This window comes from Rhineura floridana, chromosome 1 (assembly GCF_030035675.1).
Source record: "Rhineura floridana isolate rRhiFlo1 chromosome 1, rRhiFlo1.hap2, whole genome shotgun sequence".
Classification (NCBI taxonomy): domain Eukaryota; kingdom Metazoa; phylum Chordata; class Lepidosauria; order Squamata; family Rhineuridae; genus Rhineura; species Rhineura floridana.
Window position 1 is genome coordinate 107251416 of NC_084480.1, and position 24580 is coordinate 107275995.

At 44.6% G+C, this 24580-nt stretch overlaps 1 protein-coding gene across 3 annotated transcripts in view; it reads left to right on the top strand.

Moving 5' to 3' along the window:
- The window catches only part of DOCK8 (dedicator of cytokinesis 8), a 171982-nt gene that overhangs the window by 87766 nt on the left and 59636 nt on the right, over positions 1-24580 (top strand). For all 3 annotated transcript variants that reach the window (XM_061628825.1, XM_061628816.1, XM_061628835.1), the window contains 6 exons: positions 1236-1411; positions 3342-3437; positions 4694-4789; positions 6214-6363; positions 19163-19276; positions 20282-20437. In XM_061628825.1, coding sequence (XP_061484809.1) covers positions 1236-1411; positions 3342-3437; positions 4694-4789; positions 6214-6363; positions 19163-19276; positions 20282-20437 — 788 coding nt within the window. The remainder of the gene's footprint in view (positions 1-1235; positions 1412-3341; positions 3438-4693; positions 4790-6213; positions 6364-19162; positions 19277-20281; positions 20438-24580) is intronic.

Sequence of the window (24580 nt, forward strand, 5' to 3'; positions counted from 1 at the left end):
TTTACAACAGTATTTCAGCAACTTATTCAGAATGGATGGCAAGAAAATATTTGGGATAGAGGAAATTCCCATCAGACTCTTATTATATGACTATGGCTACAACAGCAAGATTATTATGGAATACTGATAATGGAAGATTGGACACTGAAATTACTGGACTTAACAGGACTATTGAAGATGGAAGATGGAACTAATAGGGATAATGGAATAATGGCTATTGAAATTATTGGACCTAACAGATTCTGATGAGATGGATTAATCGAAATGTTTATTTGGACTATGGTTACGACAATAAGATTATTATAATTATTAACGAGATGGATTAATTGACATGTTTATTTGGAGAAAAATTGATAGATATATTTCTTAAAGAATTGAAACCTCTCTTTGACTTTTTGTGGAAAGAATAAAGTAATGTTTATGAGATTTGATGATTAATTAAGATAACTACTGGAGGAAAGCGATTTTATAATATGATTTAAGAGACAGGATTGTTATATATTGTAGATCTATAACTGATTTGATATGTGACAAATGGGAAGTCAACATTTTATTTTTTTTTGTTTAATCATTTTTGTTTTGTTTTGTTTTTTGTCTTTGAATGTTTTATGATTTTGTTTTCTATGTTTTATGAAAATCTGAATAAAAATTATTGTAAAAAAAAAAAAGAGCATTCTAATGGCTAGTGTATACATCTTGCAGAGTTAAGTGGTTGAGAGTTCACTGAACTCTTACCACTTCAGGATGCAGGTATGGAATCAGGTATGGAATCTCTCTCCTGGGAAAGAGAGAAAGAAGGATTCTGCCTGCTTGCCATTTCCCCCCCCCCATGTTCAGGCAGATTTTATTTTCATTTTATTGATACTGTGCCTTTTAACTTTTCACTGTGTTCAGATTTAATTTTCAGACCTACAACAAGACCTCTCCTCTTCAGCCTGAAATTGCATAGTTCAGAAAAAATGTTTCTGCTGCTTCTAAGCTCTGGACAGGCTAATCCCCTCTCACTGGGTTCTGCATGTTTGTGCAAAGGCCTGTAAGGGGGTACCTTGGTTGGAGGGAGACTCGTGAATCTGTAATATGCTGTGAGATGGGGGTGGCAGGTCTCTGATAGAGGAGGCTGCCTAGGGAGCATCTGAAGGGACATCTGAAGAAGTGCTACACAGCAGAAGGATGGGAATAATTACTTGAGTAAGGGTGAAAGGACATGGGCTACAATCATGCTTTCCTCTTGGCAGGTGCAACCAGCAATGCTAACCTGCCTGAGTCTCGTTACTACACATATGGCCGCACCACAGCAGTCTCAGTGGGCTCTCGACTCTTGCAAAGCCGGGCAACAAGCTGTAGTAATCCAGATATTGCTGGGACGCAGGCTGCTACTGATAAAGAAGTCAGAAGCATCATGTCCTCAAGGGTAAGAGGAGATAATAAAACCCTGGAGGACAGAAATCCAGAGTTAGGTTTCATTTTTAATGCAAATTGTTCCTGCACCCAGTAGCTAATGCATCTGGACCAGAGCTTGGAAGTAATTAGTTACAAAAAAATCAATTACTTGTATTACATTTTGATTGTAATAGAACAAGGAGTAATTATATTACTTTTGAGGAGTAATTGTAATGTTTCCAGCATTACTTTTGGGCATTACTTGGGGGGGGGAGCAGGGGAAGTCTTCTGCTCCTCCGATTTGTGGATGAAAATCATGTGCCTCAAACTGGGCTTCTGTGCAGTTTCGTTCTTCCCTTGTGCTCTGTGGGTGGGTAGGAGGTGATGAGGGAGGAGGTGGAGGGTGAGATGGGGTGGAGTGGAGAAAACAATTGTTTAAAAAAATGGATGGTGGTGGAGAAGAATGGGGTAGAGGGAGAAAGGAGCCGGAAGGCAAGGACGTGGATGAAGGAGGAGAAGGCGGCAGCAGCAGAATGGAGATAAAGAACTATGGAAGTGAAAGATGACTGTGTGTGTGTGAGAGAGAGAGAGAATACTGTGTTTGCACTTGGCACACAAAGCGGCCTCTGCCATCCTCCCTGGCTACTTTGCTGCATTTGCAGTGTTTTAACTTTTTTGCATCTCGGGGGAAATGTTTGCTTGGGTGAGTGTCCCTTATTTGGTGGCAGGGCAGGGTCCAGGAGGTGGTTAAGTGAGAGAGATTGTGCTTGCTGACTGAGAGTGTGTGTGTGTGGGGGGGGTTGCACTTGGTTTGATGTGCAAAGATCTGAATAGAAGCCTCTGCCTCCCTCCCCACCTCCCTTACCAGCGGAGAGACCACCACTGCTATCTTATGGATAAAAATAATTATTTTGCTACCTTTGTTTGTGTGTGTTTATTTTTAATGTTGTTTTAGGCAACTTAGTGTGCAGCAGCCGAAGCCAGCACCTTGTAGGCACTCTATTTTTTTAAAAAGTAATTTAAGTGTAATTGTAGTGATTACTTTTGAGTAACAGTAAAGTAATCAGTTCCTTTCAGAACAATTGTAATTGTAATGGTAATTTATTCCTTTTTAGGGCCATGTAGCAGTAATTGTAATGTATTCCTTTTTAAAAGTAATCTTCCAAGCTCTGGTCTGGACACACTATATAGGAATGTCTGGAGTCATAGCAATTGTTTAAAGGCTATAGCACGCATTAGATTGCTTGTGTTTACAATTATTGGAACACTAAAGGGCTAGAGCCATTTACTGATCCAACTTTGATGCAGCTAATGCAATGAACACTACAGCTTTTAACAGTGCTAGTAACAGCTTTGCCTTGCAGAATATATGAAATTACAGGATATGGACTAAAAAGGTATTCCACCCTAAATCCACTCCAAAAGCTTCATGTAACTAAAGAGTAAAATAGGGCAAACAGAGGAAATCACCCCCATTATACATATGCCATTGGTGAAGTCCATAACTGATTTTCATATAATGCCCTTCTGGTGCCTTTTGTGTTGTTTAGCATCATTGGGCCATAAATTCCCAGCTTAGAAAGTTGTATATTAAAGCAGATGATTTCTCCAACTATTTCCATTTTAAAACTAACTCAGCTCAAGAAGGGTGTCTAGTCTGCGTTAAAGTTTATGGAGACACAGTTTTTCTTGGTGCTGAATAGGATTGAGAAATAGCATGAAAACTGGGGATACAGTTCTAAACTGAAACACATGGGGGCAGTCATGTATTTGCATTGTTTAATTTATTGAGACTGTAACAACACTTCCATTACACACTTATTTATTTATTTATTTATTAAATTTATATACCGCCCGACTAGCAATAGCTCTCTGGGCGGTGAACTTGCACAAGAGTAGTTGTGTTTGCACTGTTTTTCTTTCATTTCTTTTTATATGTGGCTTCTGGTTGTTTTCTCCAGGCTGCAGATCGGAGCTTTAACCGGATGTCTTACTATAGTGAGCCCAGCAGCGATATGTCAAGTCCCTGCGGAAGCCCACGGCCATCCAATAAAAAGGTAGACTGCCACATAATGCAAGACTAGTCTACAAGTTTGCTGAAATACTATGAGCAGGCCACTTTTGACAATAAATATCCCTGTGAAGGAAAGGGAAGATGCAGAGGAGGAATCCTTTGCCAAGGAGGACTGTTTTGGATGAACAAATTAACCTTTCAACATATTCAGATGATCAATAATTGAATGCTTAGGGCGGTCATCTTTAGATGAATTGCTTTAAAGGGCCGGAATAATCGTATATGAAGTTGGAAAATAAACAGAAAATCAACAGGTTTGCAAAATTACTCTTAAACTATTTCCAAGTGAGCTCTACAATGTTACAGAACTTTGATTTTTTATTGAAAAAATCTTGGAGATTTCTTTATCATAATCAATTAGCTTTCTCCAGCAGAAAAAGAGTAGAAGACAAACAATAAAATGGCTGAGTTTATCACCAGATCATCCTGGGTGGATACCTAAGGGTAGAATGTTTGCATATTCTTTTGGGGCTTAGGAATGGCAGGAAGTCCCATGTTGCAGGGAGACAAGGTATGGCCAGCTTGGGCAACCCCCCTTACAAAAAAGACCCCATTTTGGTGTTTAATCCTGGATGGCAAAGTGCAGCCAGCCAGAATGATGCATTCAGTTCGCTGTTAAGCCATATTTGAAATACCTTCTTCAAATATGATGCCTGCATAGTGTATCATGTTGCTTGAAGTAAAGCTAAAGGCTCCTGTGTTGTTTTTCCATGACAGTCTCCTTTTGCACATGTTTTTTATTGTAGAGTTAATGACTAAAAGTGGTGTCTGGGTTCATAGGCCAGCCTGGTTGCACATGAGCCAACTTCTCTTTACTAGGTCTTCGGCAAATTAAGCAATGTACACCTGATATTAATTGCAATTCCTACAAATGCTTTCAGCCTTGAAGAAAGGAGCTTTTATATTTGTTTATCATTTTTGTTTTGTAGGCATTGCTAGTGGATTTTACCAGAGATAACGTAGTTTGTGTTGCTACTGCCATTGAAAGAAATGCATGGCAATTATCACTACTGTCCTGTTTTTCTGCATGCTTTTCCGTCCCAAATCTGCTGGTGAGGATGGCAGCTTTTGCGGATCCACCAGCTTTCTCTGTTTCAGTAAAGTTACTCTCCACATGGTTGCATACACTAATGCTATGGGGCTCCCATTTTGGATTTTCCCTTCTCAGAGCTATGTGTTCAGGTCTAATGCTGAAAGCCAGGCTGTAATCACATATTTTATTTTTAATATCCTGCTTAGCATTTCCATGAAGAATTAGCATTGCAGATGGTTGTCAGCACTGGCATGGTGAGAGAATCTGTCTTCAAGTATGCATGGTTCTTCTTTGAGTTGCTGGTAAGTTTTTATAATGGTGCCTTTTTTTTAGTAACCAGGGGAGTTAAGTGCAGTCTTTGAGTATAAACTTTTGATGAGGCCAACTGAAAGAAGGGGAAGAAAGCTTTAATCCCAGCATGGTTCCTTGCCCCTGGCAGTGATGGTCTAGCCTTTCTCTTGTCATCCATCATATGCAAGTGTGAGTTTGGGGCAAACTATAAACAGCTTAGTCAGGAAAGGAGCTGTGATGAGAGAATGGCTTCTAAGGAACTAGTGGCATTTCTCCAACAGTGGAGAGTCCTTAAGGCTCTGCTTGACTCTGTGTCACTGATGAGCCTGTAAGGATCTGAATGTCAGTAAAAGGAAGGAAAACTGGCCTAGGTGACCTGATCACTTGCATAGGAAGGCACGAAAGAAAGGAATTTAAACATGATACCAGGTGTGTGTGGTTTGTTTGGGGGTTTTTTGAAGAAGAAAAAAACCCTACACCCAGTGTTACGTTTGATATGATCACCGTTGACCATGGGTGCACCATAGGCACACCAGGATTCTGCAGCTTCAGTATAAGCCAGTGAAGGTTAAAAAATGATTGTACTATCAGAGATCCTTGCAGACTGTTTTCACATTTTAATTTGAGTAAGTATATATCAATAAGTTATTGGTAACTGATTTTTTTAATGTTATTGCTGATCATTTATGTGATGCATTGCTCCCTTTTATAGCCCCGATGAAAGCTTGAAATAACTACAGCCTGAAATGTGTTGGATTTTTTAAAAAAATAATTCCTTTGTAGCATCTTGAGATTAGGTCTCTTTTTTTTTTTGCCAGATATATATGCCACACCAGAAGCAGCCACAACACTAGTTTCCAGGCAGTGACATCACTGTCGCTCACCAGGAGGGAGAGGGGAGGTCGGGATTGTGCAGGCACACTAGCAGAGCCCATTCAGCACTGCCACTGGTGCATCCACCTAGTCCTGACCTCCTTGCCCTCTTCCTCTTAGTAAGCCACTGTGGTACCACTGCTGGGAAGCAAGCACTGCAGCTCTGCCTCACCAGGTGAACAATTTCTGTGCCATACTCATGTGCCAGCGCTGCCTGCATAAGCAGCAGTATAAACACATGTCAATCTAAGCATGACACCAGCTGCCTGAACCCCCAGACTGATCTTGCTGTTTTTTTTTTTTAAAAAAGTATTATGTTTAAATCAAGACAGAGAGCTTATGTATTGTTTATATTATGCGCAGGAATTCTGAAAGCAATCTCAATTTCCAAGTTGGGAATGTGCATATATATTCATTTAGTTTAAACACTTGACATTAGTTGCAGAGATTTTGGAGCAGAGTTTTAGAGCTTTTTGTTGCAGGTTTCTTAGGAGGGTCCCCAAAATACCAATTTTCTTAAGCCCCCCAATTTGGCCCCATGCTTATTTAATTTTTTTTAAAGGTCAAGAGCATGGCTCAGTATGTTGACAACATGAACAAACAGGATACGCCCCGCAGAAGTAGATTTTCCAATCGCTTCAAGGATGACATCACCACAATAGTTAACGTGGTCACCTCAGAGGTTGCAGCACTGTTGGTCAAACCCCAGAAGGTAATTTCCCAGTCCATAGTAAAGAAATATAAATATTTGCATTGTGGTTATAGTTTTATTCTAGACATACTGCCAATATCACTGGACATCAGTTCCTAACCATGTGTAATGTTTCTGTTGAAATTCTAGATCATTGCTAAATTAATATATAACAAAGTAAGAACTTATAAGAGCCCTGCTGGATCAGAACAAACACCTGTCTAGTCTAGTATTCTGTTCTCACAGTGACTATCCAGATGCCTCTGAGAAGCTCACAAGCAGGACATGAGTATAACAGCAATCTGCCCCTTGCAATCTCCAGCAAATTGTACTTAGAATCATGCTGCTTCTGATCCTAGAGGTAGTGTATAGGTATCATGACTAGTAACCAATGATAGCCTTATCCAGCATGAATCTGCCTAATCCCCTTGTGGTAGTGAATTCCACAGTTTAACTATGTGCTATGTGAAGAAGTATTTCCTTTTGTCTGTTCTGAATATCCCACCATTTAGGTTCATTAGATGACCACTGGCTCTAGTGTTATGAGAGAGGGAGAAACTGAAAAACTTCCTTCACTGTCTCCATTCCACAATCTCCTTAAGACAGACAGACATTTCTAAAGTGTGGTAAAAATGGTTTAATTGCACTCCAAGACATTTGTTTTCAAGGAAATGACTCTGTGTTCAAACTACTTCCCACATGCTTTTGAATGTGTCACCCCAACTCTTCTATTCTAATTTCTAATCTCTTTCACATTGCTTCATGAGCTAACCAACAAGGGTATTTATTTTCTTACATTTATATCTTACTTTTCTTCCATCATGGAACCCAAGGCATTATCTCAGGCAGTCACTTGGGAGGCATTGATCAGTCCCAGACCTACTTAGCTTCAGCAAGGTGGTGACCTCATGTGCCTTGAATAATAATAATAATAATACATTTTATTTCTGAGTCGCCTATCTGGCCGAATCAACGGCCACTCTAGGCGACGTACAATTCATCAATAAATACAATAAAACCACAAGAATCATATAATAATAATATCAGTATTAAAACTAAACCACCCCAGGGGTCCCGTAGGCCTGCCTGAACAGCCAGGTTTTCAAGGCCCGGCAGAAACCTATCAGGGAAGGGGCATGGCAAAGGTCAAAAGGAAGGGAATTCCAGAGGGTGGGGGCCACAGTCGAGAATGCCCTCTCTCTGGTCCGCACCAGCCTCACTGTCCTAACTGGTGGGACCGAGAGAAGGTCTTGCGCGGTTGATCTCGTCAGGCGGCATAATTGGTGATGCTGGAGGCGCTCCTTCAGATAAACTGGGCCGAAACCGTATAGGGCTTTAAAGGTCAATACCAACACCTTGAATTGGGCCCGGTAAACAACTGGTAGCCAGTGTAGATCTATCAACACCGGAGTGATATGGACTCAAGAAGCTGATGTTGTTAGCTGGTGTCCCAGGATCGTAAACGGCTCATCATGTGTTCACTCTTGCTGCTTCTGAGATTCTTGCCTGGCTGTTCTTACATACTGTATTTTTTTTAAAGGTCAAGAGCATGGCTCAGTATGTTGACAACATGAACAAACAGGATACGCCCCGCAGAAGTAGGGTTATATAGGTTTGTGCTTTTCATTTTCCATAGGAGGTAGGCCATCAAAGCGGGTAGTGACTCCACCTATCGTCCGAAGGCAAGAATGTTTCTGAAGTCAAGACTAGGGGCGTCAGGCCCCTCCCACTCTCCAGTTCATTCTTGCCTTCGTACCGAACAAGTTTGAGATTATTGCTTAGCTTATAGATAAGTCTTTTGTGTTTTGTGACAGGGTGGAAGATTTATGTGTACTTCTATACGTTTTTGTCCTTCCCTGTCTTGTCTTGTCTTTGTTTAAAATTCGTTTATTTCCCCTGGGGATTTTCTGGCGGGGGTATTTTATTTTCCCATTGATTCTTTCCCAGTGAGTGCTTACCGGCGCTTCAGAGAGACCGCGGCTGCGGTCCTCTCTTCTATAGGCGGTGCACACTAGTTTTTACAGGAGCTTGCGGCTGCAGCTCCTTGCCCATCTGTACGGCCATTTCGGGAGACCGCGGCTGCGGTTTTATCCTCCTCAGCAGGCAGCCAAGAACTTAAGCCAGCGGCCTACCGTTACAGCTCTCGCGCCGCCGTCCTCCTCCTCTTTTTCTACCTTTTACGCCAGTCTCTAGCCTGTGTTCACAGTTTTCCCAGTTGAACTTCCCGCCCCCACCTTGGTCTGCGGCAGCTTAAAGCTCGCCGCGACCGCCTTTGGAGCCTGTGGCTCCGTCTTCCCCCTTGCCAGCTGATACTGTCCCGCGGCACTAGAGAGCTAGCTCGATCTCCAGCTGCGATCGTGTTTATCAGCCCCGCTCCACTAGCTCTTTTCTCTGAAGGCCTTTTTGAGCTCGTCAGTGCTTCCTAACCGCCATTGCTTCTTCCCTAGTTCTAGCCTTTTTTGATTGGCCTGTTTTCCCGGTTCTTTTCGCGGGCGCCATTTTGATTGCCCGTTTTCTCCCGCTCTTTCTGCTAGCCCCCTAGTATTGCAAAGGGGGTCTCCCTGACGGGCGGTGGATAGCAGAGCCCAGAATTCCTGTCAGCTCCCTCTTGTCATGGCCCCCTCAGAGGACTCCTCCGATGAGGACGACTCGGGAGTAACAGCAGCAGACCCAGGAGCAGCAGACCCAGAAGGAGACACGGAAGAGACTCCTGAGAATCCAGCTCCTTCTCCCCCTCAGCTGCAGAGCACCCCAGATACAGCGGAGGCCCTGCAGCCAGATGCAGCCAGTGAACAGGATACTCCCCCCTCACCTGCAGAACGTAGACAGCAGAAGGTCAGGCAGAAGAGAGGCAGGCCTGTCCCCTTAAGGCCCAAACGCTGAGGGCTCACACCTGCTGTCAACCCTGCTCTTTATAAGGCACACCTTGGCTGCAGCTTGTTGCTGACTGCAACGTCAGGCATGGCTTCGTGTATTCCCAGTTTCCCTGCAGCATCTCTTGGACTGACCCCTTGGCAATTGATCCCGGACCTCTACTGACCTCGCTTCTGGACTTGTGACTTGGCAAGTAAGCTTCGGACAGGCCTGGCCCTTATCAGGTTCCCTCCTCGTTGGCCTGGCAGATTTACAACCAGTCTGCCGGCTAAGGACTTCCCTTCCCTGCTAACGACCCAGGAATTTCCAACCCCCACTGCTGACTCAGTGCAGAGCTGACACCTCTGTGTGACCTGCCCCTGTTTGTGTGTTACAGCTAGAATTCTATCACCTTTTATAGGTGTAGGTGCCTTTATTACCTCTGCTTCTGCTGCTGGTCCTGCAACTATTTGATTACTGCTGCTATCTGAACCAGTACAAAGACTGTTATTGCTACAACACCTGTGCATCTGTACCTGTTTCAACAAATCTATTAATACTGCACTGCTGTGCACCAGACTAACTGATACCTAGTGCACAACGTGTTGATACCATACAATCCCTGTCTGGACTGTACATTCTACCCCACCTGTGGTCGTGTACAAAGGCTGTTGATACCATACCAGCTGTTTGGTCTGTACCTTCTCCCCATCCGTGGACGAGTACTACAGCTGTTGATACTGGGTTAAGCTGTGCAAATATTACTTCTGTTCTATATTGTACCACGCCAGTGCTACTGTGCCACACTATCTGCACGTGCATCCTGCCCCATCTGTGGCCGTGTAATAAGTCTGTTCATAGTGTACATTCTGCCCCATCGTGGCAGTGTACTTAGCCATCAGCCAGTGCATTCTGCCCCAGTCGTGTGCCGTGTACTGAGCGATTCGGGTCTGTGCATTCTGCCCCAATCGTGTGCCGTGTACTGCTACCCTTAAAATATATGATGGCAGAACAGCCAAAGACAACCCAGGCAACAAAGCCGAAACAACAGCCAGAGGCAAACCAGACGACCAAGCCTAAACCACCTAAGGCGGTCAAACATAAGCATGTTAAAGCGGTGGCCAAAACAAAACATCTTGCCAGCGACAGCACAACCAAGAGACCTCGCTATGTCTCTGCTCCAGATCCAGAGGGGTCAACTCATGCACCGTTAACTACCCTCTTTCATTCTCCTGCTGCATCCTCTGATGAGGAGGACTTCCCTGGTTTTTCTGAGCAGCCAACGGTCCCCCAACCCGGGGCTTACTCTTTTTCACAACCTGTGGGGCCGTCTGCACTTCTGCCTATCCAAGAGCAACTGGCTACATCTCTGGGACTGCAGCTGTCCCATGAGTTCATTACTCAACTTCAGGGCATGCTGTCGTTTTTCGCTCAGAGACAGTCACCATCACAAGTTCCCGCTATACCTCCACACAGTGGGAACCAACTTGCTCACAGTGAGACGAACCCTTCATGTTCCCTAAATCCATTCGACATTGCTAGGGGCAGGTTTGGCGATGACGCCTCTTGTGCGGAAGAGTCCGCATTTGCGCTGCAAGACGAAGGAGACGACTGGAGCAACCAGTCGGAACATGAGCAGGATACATCCTATCGCCTCTTCGATGCCTCAGACTACCAGCCTCTTGCGCACAGAGTGTTGAACACCCTAGGCCTTCAATCCACCCCAACTGCAGCCACTACTCCCGCTTTAAAAGGAGCCAGGGTGTTGAAATCCCCTGCTCCAGCAGAACACTATCTAACTGTGCCAGACCCCATCGCTAAACTGGCCAAGGATGAATGGTCTCACCCTCTACAAGCACGCCGATTTAATAACATTGCAGACAGATTTTATCCTTTGGCCCCAGACTATACTACCAAGCTGGCCATCCCTGGCATAGACAAGCCAATTTCCAGTTTAGTTTCCAGATCCCTCTTGCCACGGGAAGGAGAATCTCATTTAAAGGATGCCACTGAGCGGAGACTGGACTTCGCCTTACGCAAGTCTCATGAGGCCACTGCCTTTTCTATGCGGGCATCTACATCAGCCTCTATTTTTACCAGGGCAGCGATGATGTGGTTGGACGACCTCATCGAGGATCCCAATCCAGATCCTGTTTCTCTGCGAAGATCGTTAATAAAATTGCGCAAAACAGCTGCTTTCGTGGCCGACGCCACCTTGGATGCGAATCAGCTAGGGGCACGCGCCATGGCGGCTCAGGTTGTGGCCCGACGGACCCTCTGGCTTTGTCACTGGCAGGCTGACTCTACTGCCAGAGTTAACCTATCACGGGCACCTTATGCCGGATCTTTACTTTTCGGCGAGGAAGCACTAAAGGCAGTGCTTGTTGACCCTAAGGACACTCGAAAGCCTGTCTTGGCCACCGTCAGAAACATCGAGCGCAGACCTTTTAGACGTTTCGCTTCGTACCGTACGTCTCAGCCCTTTTGAGGAACGCGGCCCGGGGGACGAGGCCGCGAGTTCCCAACATACGATTTCCGTTCATCCAGAGGAGCCTGGAATAGACGCTTCCCGGGCAGAGGTCAGTACCAGGGTCGCAGAGGCTTCTCAACGTCCTCTCACAGGGGAGGGTCTCGCCAGCGCAGGCAATACTAATGCAATGCCAGTTGGGGGCAGACTGCTTCTTCCTTCAAAAGTCTTCCTTCAAAAAATGGAAGTCTTGTCCGAATGAAGAAAATAAAAAAGAACACAAACTCTGGCAAAAGAAATGCAAGAAGACAATAAGGGATGCTAAAAAAGAATTTGAGGAGCACATTGCTAAGAACATATAAACCAACAACAAAAAATTCTATAAATACATTCAAAGCAGGAGACCATCTAGGGAGACGATTGGACCCTTGGATGATAAGGGAGTCAAGGGTGTACTAAAGAACGATAAGGAGATTGCGGAGAAGCTAAATGAATTCTTTGCATCTGTCTTCACAGTGGAAGATATAGGGCAGATCCCTGAACCTGAACTAACATTTGCAGGAAGGGATTCTGAGGAACTGAGACAAATAGTGGTAACGAGAGAGGAAGTTCTAAGCTTAATGGACAATATAAAAACTGACAAATCACCGGGCCCGGATGGCATCCACCCGAGAGTTCTCAAAGAACTCAAATGTGAAATTGCTGATCTGCTAACTAAAATATGTAACTTGTCCCTTGGGTCCTCCTCCGTGCCTGAGGACTGGAAAGTGGCAAATGTAACGCCAATCTTCAAAAAGGGATCCAGAGGGGATCCCGGAAATTATAGGCCAGTTAGCTTAACTTCTGTCCCTGGAAAACTGGTAGAAAGTATGATTAAAGCTAGATTAACTAAGCACATAGAAGAACAAGCCTTGCTGAAGCAGAGCCAGCATGGCTTCTGCAAGGGAAAGTCCTGTCTCAGTAACCTATTAGAATTCTTTGAGACTGTCAACAAGCATATAGATAGAGGTGATCCAGTGGACATAGTGTACTTAGACTTTCAAAAAGCGTTTGACAAGGTACCTCACCAAAGGCTTCTGAGGAAGCTTAGCAGTCATGGAATAAGAGGAGAGGTCCTCTTGTGGATAAGGAATTGGTTAAGAAGCAGAAAGCAGAGAGTAGGAATCAACGGACAGTTCTCCCAATGGAGGGCTGTAGAAAGTGGAGTCCCTCAAGGATCGGTATTGGGACCTGTACTTTTCAACTTGTTCATTAATGACCTAGAATTAGGAGTGAGCAGTGAAGTGGCCAAGTTTGCTGATGACACTAAATTGTTCAGGGTTGTTAAAACAAAAAGGGATTGCGAAGAGCTCCAAAAAGACCTCTCCAAACTGAGTGAATGGGCAGAAAAATGGCAAATGCAATTCAATATAAACAAGTGTAACATTATGCATATTGGAGCAAAAAATCTTAATTTCACATATACGCTCATGGGGTCTGAACTGGCGGTGACCGACCAGGAGAGAGACCTCGGGGTTGTAGTGGACAGCACGATGAAAATGTCGACCCAGTGTGCGGCAGCTGTGAAAAAGGCAAATTCCATGCTAGGGATAATTAGGAAAGGTATTGAAAATAAAACAGCCGATATCATAATGCCGTTGTATAAATCTATGGTGCGGCCGCATTTGGAATACTGTGTACAGTTCTGGTCGCCTCATCTCAAAAAGGATATTATAGAGTTGGAAAAGGTTCAGAAGAGGGCAACCAGAATGATCAAGGGGAAGGAGCGACTCCCTTACGAGGAAAGGTTGCAGCATTTGGGGCTTTTTAGTTTAGAGAAAAGGCGGGTCAGAGGAGACATGATAGAAGTGTATAAAATTATGCATGGCATTGAGAAAGTGGATAGAGAAAAGTTCTTCTCCCTCTCTCATAATACTAGAACTCGTGGACATTCAAAGAAGCTGAATGTTGGAAGATTCAGGACAGACAAAAGGAAGTACTTCTTTACTCAGCGCATAGTTAAACTATGGAATTTGCTCCCACAAGATGCAGTAATGGCCACCAGCTTGGATGGCTTTAAAAGAAGATTAGACCAATTCATGGAGGACAGGGCTATCAATGGCTACTAGCCGTGATGGCTGTGCTGTGCCACCCTAGTCAGAGGCAGCATGCTTCTGAAAACCAGTTGCCGGAAGCCTCAGGAGGGGAGAGTGTCCTGGTTGGCCACTCGGGTCCTGCTTGCGGGCTTCCCCCAGGCACCTGGTTGGCCACTGTGAGAACAGGATGCTGGACTAGATGGGCCACTGGCCTGATCCAGCAGGCTCTTCTTATGTTCTTATGTTCTTATGCTGTCGTTTGGCGAACATTGGCTACACCTGACTCAGGTCTCCTGGATCAGAGATCTTTTTTGTTATGGATATGCTATTGAGTTTTGGGCTATACCCCCAGACAAGTTTCATCCCTCCCCTTGTCCCAGGGCACCAGCCAGGCACTCAATCATGCAGACTGCGATACGCCACCTCTTGGACATAGCGGCAATAGAGCCGGTCCCTACGGCTGAGAGGTCGGAAGGGGTGTACTCCCTCCTATTTGCTGTGCCAAAACGAGATCTTTCATGGAGGGCGGTATTGGACCTCAAGTTCATTAACCGTTTCGTAAAGTATCGCAGGTTCAAAATGGAATCCCTTCACTCCATTACAGACAGCCTGCACAAAGGAGACTACCTGGCTTCTATTGACCTAAAGGAAGCGTACCTCCATGTACCTATTTGCATTGCCCATAGAAAATTTCTTCGTTTTGCCTTTGGCTCCCAGCACTTCCAATATCGAGCCATGCCTTTCGGACTCTCGTCTGCCCCGAGAGTATTTACCAAGGTGCTACTTATCCTAGTGGCTCACCTCAGACTTCAAGGGGTCCATATCTACCCCTATCTGGACGATCTTTTAATACGGGCAAGTTCCAGGGAGCTGGCTCATCGTCATATAACGCTCACGCTCCATGTCGTACAGGCCCACGGCTGGCTAGTCAACTTCGACAAAAGCCATCTACAACCAACCCAACGCCTACAACATCTAGGGGCGATGTTAGACACCCTGCAGGCGATGGTGTTCCTGTCCCCAGACCGCCTAACAACCATCACAGACATCGCAAGATCCCTGATGCACAAAACATCCGCAGACGTCATGCTTCTAGCCAGGGCTCTAGGAATGTTGGTGTCCACCATTCACATTGTTCCATGGGCTCGAGCTCATACTCGTCAGCTACAGTAGGCCTTGCTGCCGTTCCAACACGACATTGCCAGCTCAAACCATCGAGCAATTCCCTTGAGCCCCACACTGCGTTTGTCATTCCACTGGTGGACGAGGGTAAAACATCTCACCCTGGGCACTCCGTTCAGAGAACCCCACAGGACTGTCATCACCACAGATGCCAGTCTCCTCGGGTGGGGAGCCCACTGCAACTCTCAGTTTGTTCAAGGGGTTTGGACCTCAGCAGAACTGGCTCAGAGCATCAATTGGCTGGAGCTAAAGGCTGTCCACTTTGCTCTGCACCATTTTCAATCTCTGTTCCCCTTGGACCATGTTCTTATTTGAACCGACAACACGTGTGCAAAATCACATTTGAACAGACAAGGGGGAACAAGGTCGCGTTCTTTACAGGATCTAGCTTACCTCATCTTCGACTGGGCGGAACACAATCTTCAGTCCTTGAAAGCAGAGCATCTCAGAGGTATTTGGAATGTGACAGCGGACTGGCTCAGCAGACAGCAAGTCTTTCCAGGAGAATGGAAACTTCATCCGACTGTTTTCCATCTCCTCCAGTGTCGATTCGGCCCATTCTCAGTCGACCTGTTTGCTTCCAGTCGCAATTGCCAACTTCCCAGGTACTACACACGATACCTGGATGCGACAGTGGAAGCGGTGGATGCTCTGTCAATACCGTGGCTGGATGGCCTATTGTACGCCTTCCCTCCAATAGCACTGTTAGCCAGAACCTTGAGGAAGGCACGGCACGAAAGGGCACGGCTAGTGCTAATAGCACCATATTGGCCCCGTCGACCGTGGTTCTCGGATCTCCTTGCAATGTCGGTGACGGATCCTTGGCCACTACCAGTCAGGCCAGACCTCCTATCCCAGGGCCCAGTATGTCATCAGGACCCCAAGTGGCTCAACCTAACAGCGTGGCTTTTGAATGGCGACATTTGAAGTCGGCTGGACTGTCGGACGCTGTCATTGACATTATTCTAGCCTCGAGACGACCATCCACCACCCGTATATATCAACATACTTGGGTGGCCTTTTCCAGGTGGTGTCAGACTCAGCACCTCGATCCTTCACAAGCTACAGTACAACAAGTATTGCAATATCTTCATAGGGGCCTCATGATGGGACTTAGACCCAACACATTGCGTCGACACGCGTCCACTCTGTCGTCCATTCTTTCAGTGTCCTCCACTGGTGCCCCTATTGCCTCACATCCGTTCATCAAACGCTTCCTCAGAGGCACTGCTCTACGTTCACCGGCTGTAGTCCACCGTTTTCCCTCATGGAGTCTGTCAAAGGTTCTGCAGGCCTTACAACGCCCTCCGTTTGAGCCTCTCAGGACTGTGTCTTTACGTCTGCTGTCATTCAAGGTCCTGTTCCTGATTGCGATCACTTCTGCGAGACGAGTGTCGGAACTGGGTGCATTGTCTTCTGCTCATCACCTCTGTGTTTTTCACAAGGATTCTGTTGTGCTGAAAACTGATCCTTCCTTCCGCCCCAAGGTCAATTCAGTTTTCCATTGCAACCAGGACATTGTTCTTCCTTCATTTTGTCCGAATCCTACCCATCCTCTAGAGAAGGCTTGGCATTCGTTGGATGTTCGGAGGGCTCTCAAGACCTACCTCTCCAGGACCCAGGATATACGACAGACTGAGTCTTTGTTTGTATCCTTTAATCCGCGTTCTATGGGGCATAAAGTTGCTAATTCTACCTTATCCCGCTGGTTGAGAGCATGTATTACCTTAGCTTATGAGTCCCTTAAGCTTCCTGTTCCACCTAGTATAACAGCTCATTCTACTAGGTCAGCTGCCACTACGGCTGCTTTTGCTTCTAATGCTCCTGTTGCTGATATTTGCAGAGCAGCCGTTTGGTCTACCCCACACTCGTTTATAAGGCATTATAAAATAGATTGTTATGCCTCTGCCGATGCCTCTTTTGGCAGACGAGTGTTGCAACAGGTTCTTAATGATGATTAGGATGTGGGTGGTCCCTCCCTGTTATGGGCTGCTTTGGTACATCCCGCTTTGATGGCCTACCTCCTATGGAAAATGGACCATTGGTCTCACCTGAAGGGTGATTTTCATAGGAGGTAGGCCATCATGACCCTCCCAGTTGGAGGAAACCTGGATGACTAGATAGTCTTGGGGATTGTTTTTGATATCCCTGTTATGTTACACTGTTTTATTACATTTCTTAGCGAAGTCAAGACTCCTATTACGGTTATGTTATAATCATATTATTATGAATGTTGTTATTGTGTTATTTTCTTGCTGGGAGGCCTGTTGGCCTTTTTTCCTGCATTTTTAGATATCTCTCTTTGGACTCGCTGCGAATGAACTGGAGAGTGGGAGGGGCCTGACGCCCCTAGTCTTGACTTCAGAAACATTCTTGCCTTCGGACGATAGGTGGAGTCACTACCCGCTTTGATGGCCTACCTCCTATGAAAATCACCCTTCAGGTGAGACCAATGATCCATTTTACTTTCATTGCTTGCTGTTTCAGAACAGCAGAAGCCTGTACACCAGCATAGTTTGAGAAGGAGAAAGTATGTTCCAAAAACTTGGTCTAGGGCCATCAAATGGAAAGACCAACTCTGTGTTCATGACTCCCACCGATACTAATGAAAGCTGTGGATTTCTGGAAAACTCATAAATGCCAAGAGCTGCACTATTGACTCACCAACACCTCAGCTCAATAACGGATAGGATGATGACCAATAAATCTGAAATTCAGTCTCAAATGGATGTCCTGTGTTGGTAACTGATTCTTTGTTTTGTTCTGGGTGAGAGTACTCTCCCCATGAAGGATAAAGTTTTCAGTTGGTCTCTGATTCCTTTTTGTCACTGGAGACTTATGTGTCTTCAGTGGCATGGGTTACTTTTCAGTGGCATGCACCAACTACAACTCCTTTGGGACACATGTAGGCTTGCCACAGTTGTCTACACCCTGGTAATCTCTAGATTAGACTACTATAGTGCACTGTGCATGGGCTGCCTTTGAAGACTGCCCAGAAACAGCAATTAGTTCAGGATACAGTTATCAGATTGCTTACTGGGACCAGAGTTGGAGGTATCTTCCCCTCCTCTCTAAACAGCTGCATTTGTCCCTGCCCTGTTTCTGGGCATAATTCAAAGTGCCTAGTGTTCACCTTTAAAGTCCTTCATGGCTTGGGCCCAAGGTTCTGCCCAAATACTAAGACCTTCATCCAAGGCTGTTCTGCAGATGTCTAAGGGAGGTTTGGCAGTGGTGATGAGCCCTTCTCAGTGGTGGTATCCTGCCTATGGAACACTTTCTCCATGGAGGTTCACCTCATACCTATGTTGTTTTCTTTCTGTGCCAGGTTAAGAACATTTTATTTTTCCAGGCTTTAGAAAAAAATCCCAAAACATTTCACCCCAATTTTTTATGGCTTTATAATGATTGTTGCATAATTAATTTTATCAATGAGCCCTAAAGGGGCAAGCAAAGTTCCATGGCCTCAACTTGTTTTGTGTTGTCATTTTGTATTTTATTATGTTTTAATTTGGAATGTTGTAAGCTACCCCAATTGATTTTATTGATGGGTTGAATATAAATCTAAAAGATTAAAAAGCCTATGGATTTTCCAAGATCATTGGGATTTATTATTTCAGAGCTGGCCCAAGTCATTTTACTACCTGAGGTTCAACAGAAAATGGCATCCCAGCCCACAAGTCAAGGTGCATGGTACTCAAGGCTAGCCAGGTTATTTTGACATGCATGGCAGAAAATCCCACAAGCACTTGTCTGTCAGTAACAAAGAAAAGAAAAAAGTAATATATTAAATAAGGAACAATTTGCTGTCCTTTCCTAACTCCCCAAATCATCTGCCTGAGGTCGCATCTTCACTCTGCCTAGTGGGTAGGGCTGGTTGATACTTTATATTAAACTCAGTTAAGCTTTATATTGCTTAACAAGTGTTTGTGCTTTCTGTTACATGTTGAAGTATTAGCATGGTTAATAGAATGCAGAATAAACCTTAAATGATATATTGCCATTTTTGTTCACAAATGTTAATGTAGTTAATTTTATTCCAGACCTGTCAAAGTAGTGGCACCTGTGCTATTAGCTGCATGCAAGTCATGTATTGTGACTTGCCCGGTGCTTGATAAATTTGTGTGGCCTGCCATACTGTGTTTGGCTAAGTGGGCACTCACATAAACCATATCTAAAATAATCCTCTCTGATTATTTTATAGATTTTTTTCCCTCTTCACTTTTTTCTTTGTTTTACTTTAAAGGAAAGTGAACAAGCAGAAAAGATCAACATTAGCCTAGCATTTTTCCTGTATGATCTTCTTTCTCTAATGGATCGTGGATTTGTGTTTAACCTCATCAAGCACTACTGCAATCAGGTAGGCCTTATTGAAAACACCACCAGATCATGGAGCACAATCCAATAAAGTCCCACTGTGTTCAATGGGCATAGTGTGCTCACCAAAGTGTGTAGAGATTGCAGCCCTCGTTTCAGTTCATTTCTTCATTTGATTACCTTTTGTCTTCATTATATAATGAAGACAGTTCCAGGTCATCTGGCCTATTAGCTAATTAGAGCAGGAGAATAGCTTTTTCAGAAGCATTGCAGTCATCCTATGCATGGGACTCTAACTCATTTGGGAGAAGGCTTCTTGTTATGCCTTCTGGATTGGAAGCCATATATGGGTGGGATGTTGAACAAATGATTATCCAGGTGGTTTCCATAGTGGTGTACAGGCCCATGAGGACTGGGCTATGATATGGCCTTCCTGAATATCTAAATAAACTTTTAGTCCAGTAGGGTGGTATCATGTAGAGAGCAGTTCCTGACAGATTCTATTTAGGGCTGAGCCAAAGTTTTGTCTATCAGAGCCTGGATGGTTAGACCTTTGCCTTTGATTCACACATTCTGTTTTACATGTCTACCAAAAGAAAGCTAAAGCTCTCTCATCAGCCTTCTCTATCCAAAAATCAAATTGATGACAAACAGCTATCTAACTTCAGTAAAGCTTGCTGGTGTAATGTAATTGTATGAAGGTACTTTGGAGTGTATCTGTTTATTTTGCCATAGATGGCAATTTCAGTTATTTTTAATTTTACAGGCTAGGAAAATACTGTAGAAAATTACTTTCCAGACAAATTTGCTGAGGCATTGCATTAGTGGAAAGCCAGCCAAGCGATATAACAGTACCACTAGCAAAGAGCACCTAATCATTAGTTTTTAATGGATGGAAACTTACAAGATGCAAGAATTAAAAAGAGCAGTTTACAGTATTTGATGTATGTTATTTTTATTAAACAAAGTGATTCTGTGTCTGGAGGCAGGATGTTTTTCTCTTTATACAATTATTAAAACTAGTCGTGCTCTTCTTTTTATTTTTTAGTTGTCAAATAAACTGAATGCTCTTTCAACACTGATTTCCATGAGGCTGGAGTTTCTTCGAATTCTCTGCAGTCATGAACATTACCTCAATTTGAATCTCTTCTTCATGACTTCAGGATCTGCTCCAACATCTCCCTCTCCTTCTCTGTCATCTCAGGTAGTTTGTTTAAAAGAATGCAGTTATAGTATGTATGGGAAAAAGTATGAATAAGCATCTAGTATATACAGTGGTTAACAGGTGGTCAGCTTGTTGTGTTGGTTTTCATTGGTTTTTACTTTGCCAAAGTGGCTCACCCTGTGGAGTGGAGCTGCAACAGTAGGTTATTGGCAATGGAGTCCTGGACATTTTTTAAGGAATTCTTACTGAGTGTCCATTTTTTTCATTCATATGGCTTGTACATGAAAGCCTCTCTACCATGCATGAGCCCTAACCAGTAGTGTAGTGGCAAATTCAGAAGTGAGGGGTCCCTTCATGATAGTCTCAGCCACACACACCCTTTTTTGATGCTGGGTTGAGAATGAGATCCTTGTTAACGCTTTCTCCCACAATAACAGATGTCTCTAGGAGCCAATCAGCATGAAAGAGGGGAATGGTAGCTACTTAGAAGAATCTTCTCAGTGGCTGACTCACCTTCTTTCACTCTGATTGGCTCCAATCAGCAGGAAAGGACAAAGAAGCATGTTAGAAGACTCTTCTCAGTGACAAATACACTCCCCTTTCATGCAGATTGGCTTGTAGAATGCTGGAAATCTAGGGACCCTGCTAGGACCCTGCTCCCCAAAAAAGTAAGGGGTCTAAGACCCCCCGAGACCCTGGACAACTACACCCCTGGCCCCTGACATTTGATTGAAGCAAAAGTGGTTCAAAGTCAAAAAAACAAAAAAGGAGTGAATAAGCTTTGCAAATGCATTTACACAAGTTACTAGCTTCGCAAAATTCTTACTAGCCTGCCCCCCAGCAGTAAATACATGAATTAAAAAACAAATTAAAATTAAAAACTGCTGCTTATGAATTACACTCTGCTGTAATAGAATTCTTGTGGGGAAAAATACAGAGAATCAGACATCACAGTATACAGAGATGGAGATTTTGTTAAGCCACCCCGGGCTCCTGGGAGGAAGGGCGGAATAGAAATCAAATAATAAATAAATAAATAAAATAGGTTTTTCAGAAAGCCTGGTGGTTTGTAAGAATTGTAATAATTATTGTGTAATGTGCCCCTATGTTCTACTTCTATTCAATTTCATTAAAAAAATCATACCTCTAGTCAGTGTTTTGGTGGCTTCTAATCTGAATTTGTGTTCTTGGTTCAGTGATTACATTTGATGTGCCCCCTTGTGTCCATTGGGTGTCCAAAAGCTAGGACTGGATGTCCATTTGGACACACAATTACTTTAAAAATGCCTTGGTAGAGTCATTGCCACTTACTGGGAGAGGGTGAGGCAATGGGGAGGTCGGGGCTGTGTGGGAAGACCAGTGGGAGTACCAGATTGGCTCTGTTAGGGCACCCTTGCAGTCCAGATCTCCCTGCCCCCTCGTCCCTTTCCCTCCTAGAACAGATTGGCGACTCTGCTGACAGGAGGCCAGGTACGCGGTGCTGCCCTTCCCCACTGGCTGCTATTGGTTTGTGCACAAAGTGAGAAGGTTTCAGAGCTGAGTCTGGTCTGAAACATAAATTCTGTAGCTTGTCAAGCAAAACTGCCATTTCTTAGTAAAACAGCATTCCCCAACCTGGTGCCCTCTGGATGTTTGGATTGTAACTTCCATCATTCTGACCCAGTATGACCAGTGGTCAAAGATGATGGGAGCTGTAGTCCAAAATATCTGGCGGGCACTAGGTTGGGGAAGGCTGATGTCAAAGAATTACATGATAATCATAAACAATTTTGGTGGTGAGTTGTGGTGTTGGAGGATTGCATTTAGGGTTGGGTATTTAGGATAGGGCAGAAGCAGAGAAACTTCCTCTGTTGCTAGTGAAAGTTAAATAAAAATAGAGAACAAGAGAGAGATGCAAGGTTCTCCTCTCTTTATACACTTACTAGACTGGAGAAATGGGCTGTCCTATAGCCAAGGAAACCAAGCTTCTGTGGGGACTCGGGAGACATTCTTAAGAACCCGTAGGTTTTCGGGCCAAAGGCTGGGTTTTGATGGCAGGGTCTGTAGCTAAATCCCTCAAAAACAGGAGACTTCAGTGAGAGTCAGACTGCCACCTTGCAGTGCTTGGGAACTGTGCCATTCCTGTCCACCGTCAAGCATTGTAGTCAGCCAAGCAGTACCAAACAAATGAAAAACTGCAAAGTTTGGCGGAATGCAGGCAGAAGTCCTTCCAAGCACTAGAAAGTCACCTCAGTTGTTCACTAGAAACTAGCAGTACACCAGCTGTTTAATCATTAAAAAAACATTGTTTGTTTAAATAGCCAATAGGCCTGGCTAGGCTAGAAATACCTGCCAAAGCAGTTGTTATATTTGCATGCAGTATGCTGCACTGGTACAGATAGAATTGGGGACATCATAGCAAACAAAATAAGCAACAGATTCTCTGAACTTCTAATATATTTTGTGGGAAAGTGCATGCCCTAAGGTGAAAGTGCAAAGTAGTTCCCTGATGCAGAGAGGCTAGGAGGAGGAGGATGCGTGCAGTATATACATAGAGAAGTGGTGGGAATTGGTGGTCCTCCAGACATTGTTGGATTCCAGCTCCCATTAGTCCCAGCCATCATGGCCAGTGGTGAAGGATGATGGGAGTTGCAGTCCAGTAACATCTTGAGGGCCAAAGATTCCCCACCACTGACATAGAATAAGGTTTGGGCAGGGTTTCTACTGAATATAGAGCAACTCTGTGCAATGCTTTCCCTTGGGAAGGTTACAATACAGTTTTAAGTAGGATAGCACAAAAAGTACTCTAATTTTGACACAGTTGCTGCATCTTTCCAAGGCCTTTTCTTGTGAGTGGCATTTTACGGTTTCTCTCTGTGAAGAATATAATTTGATTCAGAATACTGTCTGCTTCTCAGAAGTTAAGATGAGATAGATGACGTTGGGCACCATCAAGTAAAGAGTAGACAGATCTGACCTGCAGGGCTCGAGGGGAACTGAGCCATGGCCAACATGCAGAGGAAACCTTCCTGGAGGATTGTGCCCTGCGTTGATGAGTGGGAGAGAACGGCAATCTGGATTTTCTCCCTCAGGCTGCCGACAAAATATTTTACACTGATTCTGCTCCCTGTTTTGCCCAATACCGCCACTCATCTACAACCAAATAAATTAGGATTATGTAAGGAGATATCCTGAAGACACACACACACCAGCTCCAGTGGATGCCTGGGTTTTAATGGCAGGCATGATCTTTAGGAACATTCCTCAAAAAAGGAGATCTGGCTTAGATTGCCTTAAAGGGATATTAGACAAAGTTATGGAAGGGCCATAGCTTAGTGGCGGAGCATCTCCTTTCCATGCAGAAGGTCCCAGGTTCAATCCCCGGCATCTCCAGGTATGGGCAGGAGAGACTCCCTGTCTGAAATCCTGGAGAGCCACTGCCAATCAGTGTAGATAATCCTGACTTAGGTGGACCAATGGTCTGACTCAGTATAAGGCAGCTTTCTGTGTTCCTAAAAGTAGTGGTGTAGTAAAGCACCAAACCCCACTTCTCTTTGGGGAAGGGCCATTGCTCAGTGGAAAGCATCAGCCTTGCATGCAGAAGGTCCGAGGTTCAATCCCTGCATCTCCAAAAGGACTAGTAGAGATTCCCTGCCTGAAATCCTGGAGAGCCCCTGCCAAGTTAGTGTAGACAATGCCAAGCTAGATAGACCAGTGGTCTGACTCAGTATAAGGCACCTTCTTTCAATGGCTGTTAGCTATGATGGTCAAATGGTGTTTCCCTGTTCAGAGGCATTATGCCACTGGATACCAACTGCCAGGAGCAGCTGACACAGTAGGGCAGCCACTTACCAGGATGGGGTGGGGACAGGACTTCGTGGGCACAAAGATTGGCTCCGCTCATGCACCCTCACAGCCCAGACCTCACTGCTGCCCTATCCTGCTCCACCTCTGCCCCATCCCAGTAAGCAGCAGTGATGCTGCTGTCAGGAAGGTGGCCCCATGGGACCACCCCACTATGCCACCGCTCCTGCCAGTTGCTGGAAAATAAACAATGAGGATGGTGCTCTTGCCTTCATGCTCTGCTTATGAGTATTTCAGTAGGTGGCTTATCATACTTACTGCTGGGGCAAGCCCTGAAGATATCTAGATTTATCATCAAGAGTTTTAAAGGTAATTCCTTATCTCCGCAGGCCATTGCCA